The sequence below is a fragment of the Notolabrus celidotus genome, chromosome 5 (genome assembly GCF_009762535.1).
Source record: "Notolabrus celidotus isolate fNotCel1 chromosome 5, fNotCel1.pri, whole genome shotgun sequence".
NCBI lineage: Eukaryota > Metazoa > Chordata > Actinopteri > Labriformes > Labridae > Notolabrus > Notolabrus celidotus.
The window spans coordinates 25,266,638-25,290,207 of record NC_048276.1 but is presented as its reverse complement, the minus strand read 5'-3'; the positions used below and the strand labels follow the sequence as shown (position 1 = coordinate 25,290,207).

Genomic DNA, 23,570 nt, shown 5'->3' with positions numbered 1-23,570 from the left:
AGCTGACTTCAAAGCAAAAGTAGTGAGTAACTAGAGCATTGATAGAAATGTAGTGGAGTAAAAAGTACAATGATTGTCTTCTGAATGTAGTGGAGTAAAAGTAATAAGTTCCCCCAAAAAATAATACTTAAGTACAGATACTCAAAAAATGTACTAAAGTACTGTACTCAAGTAAATTTACTTTGTTACTGTCCACCACTGGTTACATGACAAATTAAGGGGCTTAGTGTCTCCTCAAAGAATACGTGGGATGTGGACTGAAGGGGCTAGGGATAAAACCATCAACCCTCTGATTGGGAACCTATCACAATAAGGCAACAAGAAACAATGAGGCAACTAACACAAAAACATGTACTTTCTATAGCAGCTCTGAATCTGAGAGACTCAAAAATTTACCCCTGGCACAGTTGGTGTGATGTGTCTGTGTTTTGAAGTATAGGATCACTGACCAAGCAGCAATATCAAGCAGGAAGTAAGAAAATGATGATTAAAAGACCACTGGATTCGATGGAACATAAATATGAAAAATTTCCATACGGACTGACTATTTTTCTAACACCAGAATTGATCCACATTGCTAAAATATTGATTCAGTGATAACGTGCATTATTTCCGAACTTTGAGCCAAAAAGCTGTTTGCTTTGATGCAACTGTGTGGCCATTTATGACGGATGATGTTACCCAATATCGCAGATTACTGAAACACCAGCAGCGTCTGTGGCTGCATGCAATTAATTGTCTTTTTTATCCAACCTCAGTTCAGTCAGCTTTGTCTGCACATAAATAAAAGTAAGTGCCGAACACCTGAACCCAGTTTTTACTGTGAGTAGTTAATGAGAAATTTGGTTTCGTGACATGGTTATGACCAAATAAGACAACTATAACTCAATATGGGGAGGTAAATAATATGTGAAAGGTTTAAATACCATTAACAGAAACAGATTTCATGTTCACATTAATACTACAGTATATTGTAGAACTATTCCAAACCCAGAACCTCGATATGCAGGTTCAGTTTGCTCTCTGGACATAGTTTTCTGGCTCCTTTATTACATCCAAGGTCTCATACTTAATGGTCTTGTGTGCTCATCTTTGGCGTGGAAGGATATCTTATTTCTTGACACAAATTTATGTCTTGATGTTTGACGGTCTGTACATGTCCACAGATAATGTAGTCATAAAAATCGAGTGACTTCTGTGCTTAATCTTTCCCTGGTGTACACGCTGAGTCTTTCCACTAAAGACGTCTGTCCACTTGCTGTCAGATTGGAGCATGTACATCAGATTCATAAGCTACTTCCTGTTTTTTAGTAAATGATGCAAATTTGAAGGCTTGCCACATACACGTCCTTTGATTTCTGTACAATATTTTGATAACTTTTCATCATACAGGTGTTTAGCCATACACTCAATTTGACTTTGATTGTGTGATACCCCTTGGAGGAGTTCATCCCCCATGTTCGTTTTTCACATATCATGAAGCCATATCTGCCTGCAAAATGTCATACATGTTGGCAACAGTTATCTCCATGGTGTCCCCTTTTTGAAAAGTAGCAATGCAAAGCAAAAAAAATAAGCCTCTGAGAAACTTGAGTTTCATCAGGTCTTTTTGGGTTTGAGAACATTGAGAACATTCACATACTTTTAAAGTCAATAATTGAAGCACTGTCTCAAAGTGCAGCGACCACCTTTTATATTTCTGTCCCCTCTATTAGCTTTATCGCCCTCTGTCTCTGACATGTATCTCTCTCAGATTATCTATGTGACTTACAAATGCTTTTATTTCATTTCAATCTTGTCCAACCCACTCAATAACAATAATAGAAAAGTTTTTCTAACTCTCTGTTGCGTTTTCAAACAAACCTTCATCAACAGGCTTCCTGATTACCTCCATAACCCCTCCTCCCACTTCTTACTGTCTGATCTCCCCACTTCTACAGGAGTCCACTTAGCCTCATTCCCAGTGTTGAGCCCTACTGGGAGGGGCTGGACGCAGGCAGGTACACGCCCCAGCCTTCCAGTCCTCAGTGAGTGTGCCAAACATTGTCCCCCTGTCCTTGCACACTGTACACCCCCCCCCTCCTCTTCACTTTGGTTCAACCCAGCTCCTCAGAGTCCTGACCTGGCTGCATGCTTCAGGCCAATCGTCCCCAAAAGGCAACAACATTACTGGTCAAAGTGTTCAATTGTTAAAAGACAAAGGAGACAAAGAAGTCCATATTGCAATGTGGGACAAGAATCAAGGGCACAAAAACCTGTTGCTTATTTCTCTCAGCTTATAGTTATCATGACATCAGATATCAATAATGGCACACGTGATCGTACCCTTCGTTTAGCCATTTCTGACCTTTTGGATGATTAAGTAAATTAATTGCCTTACCTTGTATTAAATGGGCATAATACTCTATGATGTAGTCCATTAAAGTATATATTAAAAAATGAGTGGGTACTTGTTAACAATAAGTGTCTATCCAACAGGGGATCCTGGTCAAACGGCCCTGCTGTTGAGAAACTCTACTATCATGCAATTTAGCAAATTTTAAGAAACCCTGACCCAGACACTAGTGTCGCCACGTGTGTGCTCTGTTTATACACTTTTCAGCACTTTATTTTGCAGAGAAAAGTGGCCGGGCTGACCAGGATCCCCTACATGTTACACATTTATTATTGACAAGTACGTCATACAACCCCTTTAGAAACCAAAATAAAATAAGTTTTCTTTTAAGAAGATTTTAGCACCTGGCAACATTAAACTCATATATATTTAAAGGGTATTCTTTTGTATGTGAGTTTATAATCTTTAGTAAACACTTTCATGTCTATAATGTTCATTTGAAGCTAGGGCTGGGGAATAGCTAGCATAGTTTATCAGCAGACCAAAAGCAGAGAGAAACATTTTTTAGCCTAGTGCCTCACTGATAGATAACCTACCACAAATGCCAAAAAAAATATTTTTTATACTTTTAGATATTACATGGCTTAGCCACCATGGTGTAACATGTTAAAAAGTTAACTTTGAGCCTTTGAATTTAGCCACACTAGCTGTTACCTTCTGTTTCCAGTTTTAATGCGAAACTAAGCTAACATTTCCCTGGCCCAGGCTTACACAGACTTAGGGGTCATTGAATTTTGTCAGCTTCTGACTAATGTGATAGTTACTCTACTGCTCTTCTTAGAATTAAGAACATATTCTTGAGATGTCCTTTCCGTCACTGTACTTCTCAGTATTTGTTTAAGGAACTATTGTGTGAAATGCTGATTTGCGGTGTCAAATAAAAAGCTCCATCCAGCAGCTGATTAGCTTAGCTTCTTGCAAAGCATGTGGTAGTTGGTGGAACAGCTAGCCTGACTTAGCGTAAAAGTAACAAGACCAGCCTATAAGCACTTTTAAGACTTAATGGTTGTTATTTCATCTCAGTCATTATTTGGATTGAAATGTGTTGCTTGCAGTTTGTTAGCTTATCTTTTAGCATAGATCAGGTGGAAAACAGCCAACCTGGCTCAAAGTGAACAAAACCTATCTATCAGCACTTCTTAAGTGATGAAATTGTGTTCAGATTTTAACTGAATTAAACAAGCAAAGATGCAATTCCTCATTCTTCATTGTGCGCCTTACCCTGCTTGATTTGTGAATATTTATGTGGTTTCTTTTGTTTCAGCTGCTGCTCAGGACAACATGCATAGTTTATAGTACTTTATCTAGTTTCAGTACTTCATCCAAGAGTAAACTAATGAAGTAATTCTGATGACCCATATATAAACTGTCATTAAAAGTCACTTAATCTTAATGAGTTTGTAATTACTGCAGTTAATGCCCCATAACCTTGAATTTCTCTCAAATTTGACCTTCCTATTAATTTTATTTATATACTGATATTCCTTTTGCTTGAAATTACTTTTTTAAAGATATTTAGCATCATCAGAGAAAACCAAATTATTAATATGGTTAATTTAAAAAGTTTGCTTTTGAAAGATTCTGAATTTGCTTGCAAAAAACTGTTGCCTCAGTTTCTTACCTCATAATCCTTGTGCAGAGTGCAGAACTGTGCAGACAGATGCAGAGATGGAAAAAACGCCCCCCAAAATACATGTCGAGAACCCCCCCGACAGGACTAAGCCGAATATTTTTCGTAATCTACTGTATTCATTGCAGGGACAGAATATAGACATTTGTGTTGGTTTTTGCAACCAACAACAGAGCAGTTTGCATGTCTGACTCTAACCTTAGACATCTTGACTCTCCATCAATAAAGACCACAATCGTGTAAGAGGAAGCAGAATCAAAGGAGTGGGAGTGGGAGTGGGCATGGGCATGGGCATGTGAGCCTATGTAAATCACTCCTGCCATTATGTCATCACAGGAGCCAATTCAAATCACCTTGTAGAAACTCCAGAAGGTGCGCCTCAGAAACAATGCAGAGGCTATTCGGCTCCCACATTCTCAGGGTTGCTAGGCTGGAGGAAGAGTAAGCATATATGGATAAGCAGGAAAGATACGTTCTTCATTCTATGGGACCATTAAAGGAATTATGATTGATTTGTTAACACCTTGTTTCACTAATTAGTTTAAGAGGTTGATGATTTGGAAGTTATTGTAAGCAGTATGACTGTATCGAACCTTCAAAAAGAACGCAATGAAGGATTCAGATAATGGATGAACGATACATTATGAGAACAGACTCTTTTATGAGCACATAAATAGCAACGCATCAGCCCTTTTGGACAGGTGATTGTGACATACAGGCCTCTGTTACAATTTTGTGTATATTATTTCTGTTTGACAACATAATACTTGATATTTTATTATCCCTTGTTGGTTTGCTTTGTGTTTTCTTAGCAACTATTGCTAGCTATTTTATGTAAAAGTTTTTTTCTTCCCAGCTGCCTAAATTAGATTGTGGTCAAAGCATAGCCTTTATACATGACTTTGCTATTTCCATGAGTTTTGGCAGTATGTTATATCATACAGGAAATAAACTATTTGTGGCTTAAAAAAAACATGCATTTCATTCTTTCTCTCTCTCTCTCTCTATCTCTCTTTTGTTTCAGTCAAAATTTCCTAATAAATATAGACAGTATCGTTTTGTGTACTTTAATAAGGCTCATTCCTGCAACAATACATACCAAAAGAGACCTCAGATATACTTCCTTAAATTGGTTATCCTAAATAAGCAAGTGTGCTAGTCAACCCGTAGACCTTATACTCTTAAAATTTTGGTCAAAACTAGTTCAGCAATCTGTTTTCCCACAATAATATATACAGTTTATTTTATTTAATTCACTGGTATTGAATGGAAGTCATTCCCAACACCCCATTATATGTGCTGGAATGTCAGGAAGGAAAACTGGTATTGGAACATCTCTACTATACAGTATGTTTTGTACTCTATTAATATAACCCTGCCCTCTTTATCATTTTTCAACCTAGAGCTTGTAATACAGAAAGACAGTTGCCCTTAACTGGCCAACTCAGCTACTTTTTCAGTATGTTGTTTTTTAGGTACTGGTTTTGGTGACTTAAAAATAGAATGTGATGATGGTTGGCTGGGTGTTTCTTTAGTGTCAGTCATGCCAGATCAAACCAATCCACATAGTCTTGATGAAGTACTTCAAGTGTAAATTGTACAAGAATTATAAGATGTATTTATTTACTTAATGGGCCTTTGAAGGGAAGTAATCTGGAGTTATTAAGTTGTTTTCTTTTATTGAAGTAGTTGGCTAATTTTGAAACCAATGTGCTTCTATGCCAAACCCAATAAGAACACAAATAGAATGTCACAGTCACGGACACGGCCAACTTAGTTTAGATAACTGGAGTGAGAGGCTCTGAAGGTACTCACAAACTAGTTTGTTGTTGTCAATGTTTACTCACATTTTTGTATTGTAATCATGCATGAAATAAATATATGTTTGAGATATACTCTGTTTTGTCAAGTTTGTGGTATCCTTTCCTCGTGTGCACTTCCTGACTACTTGCCAAAGACAGTATTGTGGTGGTTCACGAAACCTCTGCATCTACACTCTGCTAACCCTCACTTTTTAAGCACAGTATATGTTCAGGTTAAGTTCTGAAGTTAGAGGTAGAATGGTGAAGCACAGAGGAATTAGATGTGTCCTTGCTTAGCTTTACAAAATGTGTATTTAAGATTATATGGCACTGCAGGACATACACACTTTTATTAAAAAATTACTTTGAAAAATGAAGTGTGTGGAAGTTGCTGTAATTCTGTCAAAAAGGCTGCTTTCGCCATAGTTTTCACGGATGCTTTTACAACTCAGGTCTTTATGAAATTTGTTTTCATTTTTGTTTTATAGCAGCTGGATTCATCCTCCACACCATAAACTAAGTTCTGCTTGGCAGAGAGTACTTAATTCTGTAATTGCTTGATATTGACTTTCTCTGTATTCTTTACAATAGGTCATCTTCCGGAAAGGTGAGCCCAGAGAGCATTCGTTCGAAGGCATCCCCATCAGACTCCTCTGAAGATAGTCACGACCAGCGTGGGAAGAAACCACCCCCAAGTCCAGGGAAGAAGGAGGAAATGTCTTTATACATGAAGACTAAAAGAGCAATAACAAGCAAGAAGTATGGCAACTCTAAACATGAAGCTGAAGCAACAACACCCATTGAACTTATAAGCCGAGGCCCGGATGGACGGTTTGTCATAGATCCCACTGACATAGAAATGTCTATTAAGCCCCGGCGCATTGAAGGCTTCCCTTTCGTGGAGGAATCTGACCTCTACCCCGAATTCCGACAGTCAGACGAAGAGAATGATGACCCCAGGCCACTACCGCCAGTTATGCCCCCTCTTCGGCCTCACCAGATATCCCCCATCTCCAGTCAGGAATCCTACCTGCAACCTCCAGCCTACAGCCCTCGGTTCCACAGGCCCTTCGAAGGTATGACCATCATGGAGAGCAGTCGGCTCCAGGCCACAGGGCAGATCCGAGGCTCTCTCCACCACAGGGCTTTCTATGGATATCTAGGCCCTCCTGGGGATCATGATCCACCACCTCCCTTCTACATGCCTGATACCAGCCCACTCAGCTCTGTCATGTCCTCTCCTCCTTACCTTGCTGAAGGTCCCTTTGGTCACCCAATGATTCCTGAAGAAATGGGGGAGGGTGATTTCCCACAATATTCTGTCTCTGGTTTCCCACTTCCTCTGACTCTCACCTCTTCCTCTCGTTCACCGGAGATCTGGCAGGGACTGGACTTCACATTTGCAAGTTTGGAGGGGCCCCAATTCATTTTTCCACCACATCACCCTCTACATCTCCGCCACGACTCTCCTTATCCTCCTCCACCTCATGTACTTCCCCTTAGTGCTTTTCAGCCCTCCCCCCTTCCAATGCCTACTTACCCAGCTGTCCTACCACTGGCCCCAAGGAGCCATTCAAGCAAGTCCCCCAGCAAGGCCAAGCCTCATGGCTCCCCAGCCAAGCATTTTACTATGCAAGAGGCACATATAGGGCAGCTAAGACACACAAGCCACGGTATGGGTGTGCCGGTTTTGCCTTACACCGATCCAATGGCTCATATTGTCCCTAGCACATTTAGTAGCCTGGACACACGATGGTTTGAAACCACCCCCCGTTTCAGTCCCAGACAGGCTCGTAGGATGGATTCCAGCTTGCATCAGGTGGTTCTCCAGCCCTCTCGACTCTCACCTCTCACCCAAAGCCCCCTTAGTTCACATGAGGGTTCCCCAGAGATTGTAGTACGTCCCCGGCCTCGTCCAAGTATTGTCCATCCTCCCATACCCCCAGAGATGTCTGAAATTACCCTCCTCCCCCCTTCCGCAGCCAGCTTCTCAAGGAGATCTTCCCCCTCTTCCTCACCTGCACTAGGCCATGGTAGCAGGAGGGCCAGTCCTAGCTACCGTTCCCACATGGCCTTTGCCACCTCTGCAACCAGCTACCCAGCCTCCCAGTCCCCATCACCCCCCATGGAAAGCAGCAACATGTTTGGGCAGATGCCATCTCAGAGAAGGACTGAGGAGGAGATCCTTCCATCCCAGCCCTCTCCACCCCAGTTGTCACCTTCAGGGTAGGTGCATTAGGCATGCAGAGCAGGATACCATTTGAGTCATCTGCCCCAACCCATAATGCTTTAATGTGTGAAGTTGTTGTGACATTTTGGTTACTGAAGTGCTGTCTGATATCCATCAGTATCTCTTTGGCAAATAGTTGTATGTGTTAGTTTATACTTTTTCCATTTTTAACACTTAATGTGAAAATGCAAACTATGTGGTTGGCGGATAACCATTTTGTTGTGATCATTTATTTGATAAGCTTATTCAAGAAATGTTTTCAGTTTAGTTTCACTTTGGTCAATGCTGCTTTTCATGTCAGATAAGTTAGAGGTAATCACCCATCGAATCTGTGAAGCATTGTTCCAAAATTATTACCTTACTTACCATCGCAATCTCAGAGGAAATACCCCCCCCCCCCCCCCAAAAAAAAAATATGAAACCAAATATTGTATCCACAAGGAAACGAATATGCTTCACAGATAACATTTCAGACCTTTTGGGGCTACCGTCCATTCACATGAAAACTAACAGTGTCAGTTCACTGTTTTGAATTGTCTGGCAAAGCCCCTAAAAGCCTGCAAACTTGCAGACATCACCACAGGATCCCTGTTTTTCCATCTGTGTCATGCGTTACCCTGCTTTCACCTAACAGGAGGAATCCCATGATATTCATCTAATTGATTCTCCAGACAAAACCAACACCCATTGTTATGTCTAGCTCCAAGCCTTTGAAGATTCCTTTATCATGCGGAGGGATGCTTTAAGAAGAGGTCATCTTGGCAGGCCCTGCGGCCCATCCTCGGCCTCAGTAACCTAACCAATTCTCCCTTACTTCCCAACTCCTGAGACTTTTCCCTACTCTATCTCCCTTTTCTGTAACCTTCCTCTCCCCGCCCCTTGTAATTGCTCCCAGGACACCTCAAGGTCTGACTACCCAGGAAAGGTTGTTGGGCAGTGTGTGTCACAGGGCCTGTCCGCTTCTCATGTACTGCAATGTCTCCATCATTATAAATTAGGGGCAGTGTGGTCGTTCTTGATGGCTCCTGGAGTCTTACCTGCTTTGTTTTTGATTGATCTCAGCTATCTGGGCAGCGTTGTTGTGACCAGGTCCTCTACACCGCAATAGGTAAGGGTTGGATCCATGTCTGAAAGGGGGGGGTTAGCAGGTGGGACTTTTTTGATCACCTCGTCCTTTAAAGGGGAATACAAGACTTTAAGTCTTTGTTTGATTTGTTCCTTCCTTCAGTCAACACGTATAGTTTAAGTTCTTTCCTTTTTTCTTATTTTTTTTTTCTTAAATAAGCAATGCATTTTAAGTTCTGCAGTCTTCTGCACATTATGCATTCTGACCAACATGCATACGCCATCTGGTAGCCCATGGATTAGGTCACAGATGTATCACCAACATGATTTCATGCTTGAGTGGTTTGCTAACTGACCACATTCACAGTATGATCACACAAATAACAACAACCAACATTGAAGAACTCTACCTCAAGTTACAAAAAAAAGTGAGACAATTGAAATCCCAATAAGAGAATTATTTTTTCATACATTTTTTGTGAAATAGTTCACTATTCTGAAAAGCATTTTGGCAAAGGTAACCTATTCAAACAAACACATTTAAAGATGGTTACAGGTAAAAAAAAAAAAAAAAAAAACACGAACAAAATGAAAACAATCAAAACATTTTCTGCATGGCAGAATTGGACTCCCCCTCACCTGAGCGGAAACAAATGTCAACTGTGCTTCAAACAAATTTGGTCTTGAGATGTAAGCACAGTACAAGTTATGATAGGAATGTCATGGTTTCATTCTCCAAAAAGGTAATGTAATGTTAAAACAAGCCATTTTATAGATCTCTTGAATGTTCTAGTCTCGCCAGTGAAGTTGATGGTATCAGATTTGACCTCTAATAACTACTTTAACAAGGCCTTCCTCTTTATTCAATGCACAACTGATCAATGCACAGCCCAGTTTGATAGAGGAATGTCATAGATAATAAGGAGATTTACTTACTTGAATGAAGTTTAAGAACCTTTTTTTATTGAGTTTGTTTAATTAGGACACATGCTTCAATGTAAATATGCAGGATTTGCACAATAGCTACCTTTCCCCCATAGTCCTAAAGTAGATACTTAAATAAGACAGAAAACAAATATTACAATCACAAGAAAGTTCACAGGACATCACACAAAATAACTCACAAATAGTGGACACTTGTTATATGACGAATGACAGCTGCACATATAACAAGCATAACCATTGTACTCCAGTGTCTTCAGACTTCTTCTACCCCATTGACCAGAAATACAAACTCCACTTTCTCTAAATGCAGTTAACTTAAACTTTGTGTATTGTCTATGTTGGTGCTGTAAAACAGGCCTCTTCAGAAGGTACATGAGATATGTACATGAATGTTTAACCACTGCAGAGTTCTCTAAATTTAAAACACTGTTCAAACAAAACTTTCTTAGAGGAAGCAACAGTTCAAAAAGTACTACCATAAGTACACTAGCGACCTAACATGGCTGCTAACCCCTGCTATGTACCTCTTTGATTCTGAGTAACAATTCTATAATTACACTATAATTGTATTTGTATGAATAGAAAAACTTCAGTCTTCAGTATCTATATAAAAAAGATTTTAAGTATTTGAGAACAACAGTACCTAAATATGCAAGTAGTTGACATTTTTATAAACAGACTTAGGGCTTTGTCTTACTCCTGGTGCAAAGTGTGGCTACATTTGTCATTGCTATTTTCCAGACAATGCAGTCACGTCATGGGTGTCTAATCTTGAAATGAGATGTCATCAGGCACACTGGTGGTGCATTGCAATCTTAAGGATGTGGGAATCTACTGGGGTAAAGTACTATGACTAAAGATTGGTTTAAATTCTACGACTCAGTGCTTTAGAAGTTGCATTTGTAATTTCGTAAGATGAGCATACAAAATCAAGTTCACAATACGCTTCCACTCTGCTAACACACACAGGGATGCAAAAGCAGCAAAAGTTAGGTTTAAATTTATTTGCTAATACATTCCAATTGAGTTTCTTAATGGTCCAGCATTTGCTTAGCCTGGCTCCTGATATGACTATCCTCCCTTTTGCATGATTGGTTTGATTCAAGAAACTTAATCCCATAACTTCTAGTGGATTACTTTTCGCAAAACTTCATCTCAAAATCAATGCTAAATAAAATAACTTGGTCGTTGAAAAGGATAAATATTATTACTATTCTCACTTTGAAGTTTTCAAGAGCTAACTCTATATTGGCCGTTGAAAGCTCATACCAAGGTACAAGATGTCTTTAAGAGTCTACATGAGATGCACTTGGCTTCCAGCTAACTCAATTGTAAACCAATCCAATGATCATAACACGATATAAGCAACTGCTTCAACTGAGGTAGTAGTAAGACTAATGTTGTCCACTTCAGGTTGATTTCAGGGGCCATGGATCTCGCCATGATGTTCTTATGAAACTTAACCAGGGTTTTCTCCTAAACCTAACCAAAATAGACAGTTCATGTTAACCACATAGTAGAAAGGAAGATACCAGATGTTATGTGTCTGCATGAGATGCAGAGAGCCATGAGAAAGCAGTCGTATTTGATGAGAATGTGTTGGTCACTCAATGGCTCCTTTTGGTGAGCCATTAGTTGTCCAAGGAACATGAGTAGTGAGCAGTCTTCAGTGTGCTTCTACCACTGTTTTTTTTTACCCAACACCCAGCAAGCTGTTAAGATAACAGCCAGTTGCTCCAGGTACCCTCGGCTCTTCTTCCGTTTCATTATGAAGTAGTATCTTATAGATCCAGCCCCTTAATGCCAGAAAGGATTGCATTGACAATGAGGGGTATTGTAGTAGGGCATCACTGGTAAGTGGTTATGCAGAAGTTATGGCAGTGTTTTCTCCTTCCTTGTGGTACATAGGTCAAATATGATAATTCAATTTCATCATATAGAATAAGAGTCAAAATATTTTTACTTTTTAAAGCAATGCTTTCTAGCATGACCTTTCCAGGTATTTTTAGATACCCCCATTTAATTTGACTGTTCTCATTGACTACAATAACATTGATTTAATGATTTAACAATTACTCAAATTCTAATGAAGCATTGAGGCTCTGAAAGTAATGAGCTTCAACTGCTGCATTGTAAAACGTGTGGTGTAATCTGTAATCTGTAACACTAGCATGAGGCTGTAGTAATTGATGGGGAATGTCCTTATCACCATTTATAACATTCTTTATTGACTAACACCCTTTGGCAGAGTTGCTTGTAGATGATTTTGATTTATGGTTTAACACAGAGCAGTTTATTAGGAATGTGTCCACCCATTTTCTTCTTCTTATCCAAGGTTGGTTTGGGATAATGTTTTATAATTGTGCATACTGTCTACTTATAAAAGGTCTGTCTATTAGGACTGGTTTCCACATAGGCAATACACTGATAGCAAATACATCAGATTTTTTCCCCTTGTCTTTTGAAAACCATATTGAACCAAGAGTTTGGCTTTTACTATCTTGTTTTTAGGGGATCAAATGTGATCACATTTGGAAAAGAGGATGTATAGACATAGACATTGCCTCTATCCTACAACCCTGATTCCAAAAAAGTGGAGATGCTGTGTAAAATGTAAAAAAAATAACAGATTTTGATAGTTTGCAAATTGAACCCTATATTTAATTGTAAAATGTTGAAATTAAAAATCTACTGTTATGAAAAATGTACATTTCTTTTTAATGTAATGCCAGCAACAGGTTTAAAAAAAGTTGGCACAGGAACAACCACTCACTGAAAATGTTGTGTAATGCCGAAACACTGGGTTAGTAACATAACTGGACACTCTGCAGAGGCCCTCACAAGTTAGGATTAGAAGAAGTTCACCACTCTGTGAGAGACTGTGTGAGAAAATAGTTCAACAATTTCAGAATAATGTTCCTCAGAGTGAAATGACAAAGAATTAGTGGATTGCATCATCTACAGTACATCATATCATTAAAAGATTCAGAGAATCTTGAGAAAACTCTGTACAAAAGGGACAAGGACCAAAACCAATACTGGACGACCCTGATCTCTTGGTCCTCAGGCAGTACTGCACCTGAGTCAAGGTGCAAAACTGGCCTGCCTATAGTCCCAACATGTAACCCTTTTAAAACATTTGGAGCATAATGAAATTAAATGTACAACAAAGGAGACCCTAAACTGCTGATAGACTAAATCTTATATCAGGCAAGAATTGTACAACATTTCGTTTAAAAAGTCCATAAACTGGTCTCCTCAGCTGCCAAGCATCTACTGAGTGTTGTTAAAGAAGAGGTGATGCAATACAATAGTAAATGTGCCCCTGACCTGACTTTCTTTTAAACATATTGCTGGCATCAAGTTAAAATGAGCATATTTTTCATTAAACATTTTCAGTTTGAACATTTGATACAATATGTTGTCTTTGCACTACCTTCAATTAAATAAAGGGTTTAAATGATTTGTACAATGTATATCAAAATTTTCGTATCCCTTCTTTTTGTGGAATCAGGGTTGTAGTTGACACATGACTGAGGTAGAGACTTGTAAGTCATAGGCAATCTCCCCAGTAAACACATCCTTCTGTGTATATTCTCTTTCACTTTAAATGGGCTAATATTTTATTAAATGAATATCCTGTTCTGAGGAAGACTTTTCTCTAGTAATTGAAATCATACAAATATTAAGGAAAAGTTCACCGAGGTAATGGATTTTTCAATTTACTCAACAGCTTTCATGCAAATGACTGCATTTTTGGAGTTCTGGTTATTTAATAGAATGCAGGTTTAAGCCACTTTTTATTGGTGTTCATTTTTAAAACCACAAGAGTGGCACTTCTTAAATACAGTCAGCGACATACACATAATTTATTCTTAGATTACCACTTGATAACAATGTGCTTAGCACTCTCCTCAAGCGTGACACATTTTGCCATTTAAATAGTGCAGATGCTTGTATGATATGACACCAATTGAAAATATTTTGGACTCTTATCTCCAAGAAATATTTTGTAAGATTGGCCTTATGACGTCCCATTAAGCTGTGTGTCCACTGGGAGCCATTATTCAGTCTTTTTTTATTTTTGCAATACCAATGAAGCAGAAATGCTTTTGTGTTTCTCTAGCCAGGGTTAAAACTTAGTATATTCTCAGTGCACCAGTTTAAAGAAGTTTGAACAAAACCATCCTAAAAGTCTTTAAAAATGTTTCCTTCAGGATTTTAACAGCAACCAAATGGAGTCATGACAAGCTCTCTCAAAAGCACAGCTTTAGCTAGAGTAAGTCAAAGCACATCCCTGGTGGACACAGGGCCTTAATCCTCTTTATTAAGCATCTGTATTGAGCATGAATCAACCCATCCGCTGTGAGTTTACAATTACACTTGTAAGTTTGGACTGCAAAACAGTTCTCACTACAATGTGAAGCTAGTGTCTTGCCGAAACAGCTTATGCACTTCCTTCTACCTTAAGGAACAAATATTTTGCTATGGGCCTGCTGAGGGGTGGCTCACAGGGGCTTCGAGGACCCCCATATGTTTGAGTGAACTGCCCAATGAAGTGCTTTTGAATGTATTCCCCTTTAAAGTCGTGTTCCATGTGCAAACTGCCATGCATGCCATTGCTAAATATTGCTCCTCCGTTTCCAAAAAAAAAGAAACAATTATATGGATAAATTCTTGTTACATTTGTTGTCCTAGTGCTTCGCTTTTCTTTGGCTTATTTTTCATTATGTGACTGTTCCCAAGTAGTCATTTTCCCCTCCCGCCATCTCTCCCCCTGTCAGCATGGTGAAGCCCATTGTAGACAGTATCCATGTCTATGAATACATATTGATGATGCTTTGTTGCTCAGCTGTGATTCTCCCCCTCTACTAACGACCATCGGTTTCTCTCTGCAGCCGCGGTGGGAAGATGGCCTTTCTGTAATGCTAATTGTTTTTGTGCCTTGAGAGATCTGAGTGTGTGTTTGTGGCAGAAGTCTGTTGGCTGCCAAGTCCCTCCATAAACGGGAGGGAGGTCTGTAGATGCAATCATAAGCAGCTAAAAATATACACAGCAAGGAAACATTTGCACCTGTTATTTTCAGAGTTTCTTTTTTTTAAGAATTACACAATCTGCAAACTTGAAATCAATCGAAATGTTCAAAATACTCAACATTTTTCAGTTCCCTCTGAAACCAACAGTGCAAATATGCTATAATGTTGTATCTTCTCAAAGATTTTACTCACTGTTTAATCTACACCATGAAGTGAATAGATGATTTCAGGGGTCATGTAAAACTTGGCTTTCCTCTGAATAGAGACTGTTTGGATCAATTTGAGCAGAATGTATTAAATGTCCCCAAAGGACAGACAAATTTAAAGTTTCACAACTTATCTGCATCTGGAATTCTGAACTAATTTTGTTAAAACATAATCGTTGTTTACCAAAATGAAATAGGTAAAACCAGATGACATGCAAGACTTTGGTGATCAGAATAATCAAATTGTTTTTTCTGGATTTTAAAGAATACAGCTCTTCCGGTGTCTCACATTGATCCTTTGGATATGTGCCGCACATCTTGCTTAGCACGAGCAGTGCTGTTTTGAGATTGTGTGGGTTTCTGGTTTGGTTGCACTCCGTAGTGCAGAAACACAGTCCACTGATAACATTTTGCCTGGAGTTACCCGTTTCCCCCTCTCTCTGTCCTCTATCCAGAAAGCGTCGAGGTGCGCCGAGTGCCCTTTCGGGGTCTGAGAGGATTGATGCACTGAGATACCAACGTATTAAAAAGGCCAAGAAGATGATGATGAACAACAATAACTCCAAGACCAGAAAGAAAGCAGGTGTGAACCCTGTTCCTCCCTGTTCTTTTTTCCCTAAAGGTGAAATATTTATTTTGCTTTCATAGATGTATTCCCATGTTTGTATATTCACAAGGAATGTATCGCTATAGTCTGTGACATTATCTGTACCTCTGCCAACAGCCACAGGTAGCTGATACATCATTTTTTTCATACTTCATAGAAACAGGTCTGGGTTTTCACACTGAGAGCATGACTTCATGATTTGTCAATATTTTGTCATTCTTTCTCTCCCAACCCTGCTCTCACACCCAAATTGTTCCTGCTTGCACTTATCTTTGCTGTGCTTGTGCTCAGTAGCGTACTCAGGCTGTTTGAGGGGCAGGGGCGAGGAGAAAAAAAGGGCACCTTTTAAACACCTGGTATTTACAGTTTAGGGTTCATTTAGGTGTATCAAGGCAGCGTAAACAAGAGGAGGGCCTCCCCCAGAAAATTTTGAGCAGCTAAAACTTAATTCTGTGCATTCTGATGAATATTTATGGGATCATTTGTGCTGGATATTGAACTATGAAAAAGGAAAACATAACAATGAACTACATTGGTACCCAGAGGGAACTTTTTTTTGTACATTTCATACATTTAGTGGCATCCAGAGAGCACTTTTTTTTTACATTTTATACATTTGTTGGGGGGGGGGGGGGGGGGGGGGGCAGCCAGAAATCAACATAATGTTGAAATACATTGTAAACAAGATTTTGATGATACACACCTCTTTAAAACCTTGTTCCCCTCTGGGAAATAAAGTCTTCTCCTCCAGTGTGACTTCTGTTCTGGATTTTATGGTAGATGGTTTCACAGTGCATACATGGATTTTTTTGTTGGCACCGTGGAGCTGTTCTCTGATCAGGAGGCAGATTTCTGCTCAGAGCAGCTGTAAGTCAACTCAATAATGTATATCGGTCATCCTGCTGTCCTGGTCCAGACTGTGTTCACTTATATGGCTGAGTATGTCATTTTTGTCCACCTGTCTGCTTTGCTGCTCATTCCCTGCTCGCTCTCTGACACCATTCCAACCAGGTCCCTGCAGCCACTCCTCTAAAAGTTTGTAATCCTGTTTTTTAAAAGTTGGTGCATAACTGTTCAAACACTTAGAACAAATGGTGCACCCAGTCAAAGCACTAGTGAGCTGGGTAATTAGTCAGGAAGCTTTTTATTTCATATATCAAAACCAAGAAAAAGCAGTTGGGAGGCAACCAAAAAAGAAAACAAAAAAACACATTTGAACATATTCCTGTTTTCCCAAAATCAGGGAACTAAGTTAAATGTTTGTCATTCAGGACAGACTGCACTTTTTTATGGAACACAAGTTTACAATTATGACCCAATTCTGGAGAAAATCTTTTTAAAACGTGACCCTGCCAGCTAGATACCATGTATCTCACATCATGCTTTGAGAAGTGGCTGCCGCAAAACACAATAAATTAAGTAATCTTTAGAAGGAGACCTGCTGTTAGACTCCAAACTTTTTATTAGAGGTTGACTTGATCAAACATCTTGGATCCAGTGGTTGAGTCGCTTTAGAGACTAAATGTTAGCTTGCTCACAGTAAAGTAATTAATAGTTGACGATAAAAGTTATCTACATATAAAAATGCTGCATGCTCTTGATGTAAAATATTTGAAAGCGAAACTCACAATTTGTGGCACCCAAGGGTGTAGGTTTGATTTTGACATTGGTGGGGACCAATGGCGGTTGCCTATGGGGGGGACTATTTTCCTTTGTTGAAATAGCTTCTAATGTCCATCCATCTTTTCTTGCCTGCCGACATCCTCAGACATGAGTGCACCGTCAACACTGGTGAAACCTACAAGCGAAACAGCCTACAGGGAGCTAAGCCAATCAGTATTGGTGGGGACATTTCAGCCATCGTTTGAGATTGGTAGGGAAACATCCATACAGTCCATACACAATTCTGCACCTCTTTCAGCATCATGGCAGGAACTGTTGCTGAACAGCAAGTGACGTGCATGCAGGTGAAAACTCATGTCAACGGTTCCCCAAAACTGAATAAATTATTAGGGTCTCGTGAGAAACAGTAACAAAAACAAGAAAAATAAAGAAGTCCAAGTCCCCCACTTAATTTCAGTCCGCATTTTTAGTCATCAGTGCTCATGTTTACTTGGAGTGTATAAATCATTGGTCTGTGAATCCTCTGCCATTGGCCAGTTTTGCACTGTTTTGGAGAGAGGCTGGATATGCTTGGTAAGCCCCTCTCTTGGTTGACTGGCAGCAAAAACTGAACAACAGGCTGTGTGTGGAAGAGCAGGGTCTGCTTTTGGTAAGAACAACTCAAATGATTTATTTTTGCAACCGGTGAAGACACCCCCTACAAAACATGGTTAACTAAAAACACTGGAACAGGCAGAGTGTAAAATGTTTTGCCTCAGGGTGAGTCTTTAAACATCGTCACTGTGAGTTCTGGTGGTATCTTGTAACATGCTTTTAATCTCCTCTCCTCCAGGTGTCTCCACCTCTCAGACCCAGCAGGCCTACACCTCTCAGGTACTCCAGCCCGAAGAAGCTCTCTACCTCCGCAAGAAGAAGAAACGGCCCATCCTCCATGACCCATACACTCGCTTTTCTGCTCTGCTGTACCGCCGCCCGATCCGTGAGGACCAGAAGGCTATTTTGGCCAGCATGGACAACATAGACCTGGACCATGCCACACTCCTTTAAAAAGCCCTCGAGGACAAGGTCACAACCATGCAATACTCCCCCTCATTAAAAAGAAATAAATTAGCTGCACTGCAGATGGAAAAATAAAACACTTTTAACAAATGTACTTTAAAGGGAGTAGCACTAACTTTCAGCATTCAGAATTGATTTATGGCTGCACCTTTGGTCAGTTAAATCTGCATTAGTAAGCACTCTGCCTTGTTCTCACGCTAATCTGTGATAACGAGAATCATCAGAAACCAGATCAAGAACCCACAAGAATGAACTTCAGTGACCAAACTTCTTTTGTTCATTCAAAAGGTACAGACTAGCGATTTTCCCCAATCTAATGTCAAAGATGAAGTAGCATTGGTGATTAAATGGCATCACAAATGTGCATCTAAGGCTTGCCCTTGAAAGAAATTTGGATTATTTTCATCATCTTGTTACTGGGGAGCCTGAATGCACAAGACAGATCTGTGTATGTTTAAATCAGGTAGTATTCCCTTTATAAAACACATTAATGAAAATCTTAGTGATAAAAATCCAACTGATAGCTGCCACTGTTGTCCAAAGTTTTACTCCAGTGCAAAACAATTCCAATAGAGGCAATACATGACTACCGCCGCCATCTTTTAATCAAAAAATTCCAAGTTGTCCCACCCAAGTTAAGTCCACGGTCGGTAACTTGAACGGCTTCTCCAGGCTTTGATCATGATTCTTGTGCTGAGCCAATCCCTCCCTCAAAAAAAACCCCCGTGGGTCTCCGTTTACAGCACCTTCCACGGGATCCTCTCCGCCAGCAACGTCTCTTTTCTGCCGAGAAACATGCCTCACAATCATGGGTGTTCTCACTTCTTACCAAGTATACCTCAGAGCACAGGACACGAGATCACACAACCACCAGGATCAGCCAGCAGAACAAACTAGCCTTCTTCACCTATTTTAGTCTTTATTGGCTCACTTCTCTCACAATTACTTGCTCTTGATTCTCGTTTGTTGGGTTTATCTAATTAGTTTTTATTGTAGAATAATCATTTGTTCATGTCGGTTTAGAAATACACCCCTATTCATCATTTCTGCTCCTTCATCAATGATCAGGAAGTTGAATTGTCATTTTAAGAATGTTTTACAAAATCAAACACAACCCCAGTTTCTCTACTCGGCCTACAGAAAACAATATCTATCTTTTGACTTTGCCTAATTCATACTGTACATCAGCATTTCATTCACTATGACCACCATTACCAGGCACAATAAAAAGTTGTTATGCACTTACTTTCACAAGACATCACATAAATGCTCCAATTATCTTTAGCTTTTCATATCTTATTACAGTTTGCACTGGAGCAAAATCTTGTCCATGTCATCAGATCCTCTCCTGTACTTCTTCTTTAGGTTAGTGTAGAGGGTTCAGAAAGAAATATAGTTATGCCAAAAACAATTAAAAACAACAACCACTCATAGTGGAGGATAAGAGTTTGTGCCATAGTGAGTGATAGAACTTTTTCATACTAGCGGGCATATAAAAAATATCAGCTTTGTTTGGCCTTAATGGATTTTCTAGTTGGTTGCCAGCATCACTTTTGTCTGATTTTTATTACGATTAGAGTTTTTATTTGTCTTTGTTTGTGTTTGCATGTGTTTTGGACATTATCCTTTCACAGCCTTTGTATTTTGTCTCTCTATGTGTTGGTCATTTAAAATGGAAATTCTTAGAGTACTGTCATCCCTAAAGAATATACTACGAGGAAGTGAAGGCAACGCAGAGTAAGCAAAATGATTTTGGTCATTGAGATGATAAAGTTCGTCTGTCCGCCTGGCATGAAAATGTGGTGACTGGGGGCTTTAAATGTTATCAGTGAAGAAAGTGCCATAACATTAAAGACACAACTAAACACACTTTTTACTTCTTAGATCAGCAAAGGAAGGGTGTGAGCTCCAACAGTTCTAGCTTCTCTTGTCCTTTTTTTTCAGTTTCTCTCAGTTCTGCTCAAAAGGTGCTCAGTTTCTGCAGAGGATGCATTCACTCACATATCTTTGGCTCCTGATACCACATGAAAGCAGCGTGTCCTGCTGAAATGTGATTAGAGGGATATACACAGGTTTCTATCTTTGTATTTATTTATGTAATACTGTAATTGTAATTTTGAGCAAACGCAACTCCAACACTGTCTTCTAAAATCAGCTACAATTGACCACTTAGTGGTTTTATTAAGATATTTCCACCTCAAATGCCAGCACAAGGACAAAGTCACAATTCTGCTCTGAAGACAAACCCCTACTTTCAAAAGCTGCATTTAAAAGTACAGAGGAATGAGGAAGAGACATGCATCATTTACAATTACATATTCAACATAAAAGGGAAAACTAACTGTATGTCTCAAGTGGAATCATGAAGCATGAACAGACATGCAAAAATATTTTGACACAACTTTATCCTGCATAACACAAAAAGTAGAGAAGTAAAGAGTAAATAAGTGCATCATATATTAAAGCATCTTAAAAAACAGCCAATTAAGTTTGAAACTTATGTGCCTTTATTTAATGTGTAGGTAAGTATCCAAGGCTGAAGCATCTGTTAACAACAATCGATGTCGTTTATATAACTCTGAAAAACAAAACGATAACATAAATAGCATTTAAAAAATATGATAATGGGCGAACACATAAAATATAAACTAATGAAAAACTAATTAAAAAAACTGAAAGAAATAAAGAAGAAATAAGGCATCAAAAAAGAAATCAAAATATTTTTAAATATTTGAATATAAACTTGGTGATTTACTGATGTATAATTGACCCTTCACATCTTCCAGTGTTATGGTGCTCTGAAGTCACAAACTACAGAGTCTTACCGTCCTGCCTTAATCAAAACAGATTCTGTATAGCAATCCCTAGAACACCTTTTGTAGATTCAGGCTTTCAGTAACTCAATCTGTGTCAGACACAGCCCTAAGATGCCCCAGAAACCCCACACAAGAGGGCTGTGGTGGTAGAATCATCTGCAGTCTTTACACACTATATGATGGGCCGCAACCAAGTCTTTGTGCTCTGAAGTCTTACCTCTGAATTCTATATTTGAATTCACCCGAGAACATCTCTCCATGTATTCAGAGTCACAGGCTGCTCCAGGCTGGCTCAGACCTCCAAATCCCCCCTGCAGTGTTGCCCTACACAGCCCAACACTCACCACTCTCAGTGCATAATTGAAATGCTTAAAATTAATAAATGATTAATTAAAATACATCCGGTTATTTTATTAAAACTAATTTAAATATTATATTACAGTTCCAAAGACAAACGTTAAAAAAAAAAGGCTGAACCCAAATCAGAATTAGTTAAACATCAAACTCTTGGCAGAGTCCCTGACCAAACACCCTGGCTTTCTGCCAGACATTAAAACCAATAAACCATCTACTTTCTCTGAATGGAAAAACACTTCACCTGTGATTTGAGTATATCAAAGAAATAAGCTGAGCAAAAGTTAGTTGCAACTCAGCTCGAGCCCCCAAAGTCCTGCTGATGCGCTTCTGAAAAACACTTGATTTAAATGCTTTGTATTAGTTTTCAGTCCAGCATCCTTTTGATCCAGAGAGAAGTAGACCTCTGCCCATAATTCAGATCCTTCTGAATAATAAACTCTGAAGGAATCAGAACTATAAACCAAAACAGGCCCCTGGCTAGCAGCTAGGTGCAGCACCTCAGTTCTCAGCCCCTCCTGTTCATTTTGAGACTTGGTGTGTGAAGTTTACAGCCTGTCATGCTTTCACCTCTGCTTTGCTCTTCAAGGCAGCTATAAACAAAAGTACAGTAACAGATTTGACTTACAAAATGTGTTCTCTACGCTTTTATCAACTGATTATTGGATTGCTAATGTTTAGCAACCAGTTTTCACTGGTTTTAAATATTGTGTAAAGAGCTGAAAAGTAATTACTCACCATAGTTCCTTGGTGGTGGTGGTGGTGTCAAATATAGGCTCTTCTTGCAGTCTAAGGTGCTTAGCTACCCATGAAGTAATGCTGTGCTTCAGAGTGGTTCTTCTACATAAATGAGAATGAGAAATGCCACTTCCATTTTCAGAGCCATAAAATTGCTGTTTACTGTATTTGGAGGACATGAGTCAAAGCTGCACGGCTACATGTATTGTGGTGAGAGGGCGCTTGTTGGAGTCGTGGTTTGATTCAAAATCACACTGAAAGAGAAACAAGGAGCTCTTCTGTCATGAAAGCCTTTTTATGCTGTTCATAGAGAGGTTTACAAAAAGAAGAGCTCCATGGATTCCTTTCTAAAGGATGTTGTGTTTTTTGTTTTGGTTTAACACTGCAGAACTTCTGATGTTTGTGTTGCTGTGGGTCTGCTCGGGTCCTTTTAAGGGAGCTCTGTGAACTGGGTTGGGTGGAGACAGAAATCATTGCATTAAACACTGTATGAAAGACAAAGTAAATCTATTGAATGGACGGAGTGATTTCCATCACTTAAACATGAATTGCCCCATGTAGACTTTGATGAATATATTAACATGACTTATGAGATATTTGCAAGATAGACCCCTAAAGTTGGGAATCTGACATTCCTGTAAACAAAAACAGGTGCCAGAATGTGCTGAACCTTCCTTTAAAGAGTTTATGAAATCCAATAAAAGCTAACATACCTATATTATCCATAAACACAGCTTCTAATTATCATATTGTTCCAACTCATATCTTTTGTATTGGTTCTGTTAACTTTACAATTTATTGAAAATATATGGTATCTGCAAAATCTCAATGAATGCGCTTTGCCAACTTTTCACTAGACATATTGATCAATACTGTAATTATCCCACATTTAAAGAATCCAAAACACTAACAGATTATAAGACCTTAAATATAAAGAAAATTCTATCAAAATGTGTAGATATATTTTATCTATATGTTGAAGATGTAATATATAAAAAATTGCATATTTTATTAAAATTGGTCAATAATATGCATGCAATTACAGAAGTTAATCTAAAAATATA

At 39.1% G+C, this 23,570-nt stretch overlaps 1 protein-coding gene across 1 annotated transcript in view; it reads left to right on the top strand.

Annotated features, from left to right (window-relative positions):
• LOC117813302 (protein turtle homolog B-like) overlaps positions 1-23,227 on the top strand; it is a 146,173-nt gene extending 122,946 nt beyond the window's left edge. Inside the window, exons 18-20 of the mRNA XM_034684443.1 lie at positions 6,419-8,053; positions 15,765-15,892; positions 18,372-23,227. Coding sequence (XP_034540334.1) covers positions 6,419-8,053; positions 15,765-15,892; positions 18,372-18,586 — 1,978 coding nt within the window. The 3' untranslated portion in view covers positions 18,587-23,227. The remainder of the gene's footprint in view (positions 1-6,418; positions 8,054-15,764; positions 15,893-18,371) is intronic.
• The last annotated feature ends 343 nt before the right edge of the window (positions 23,228-23,570 follow it).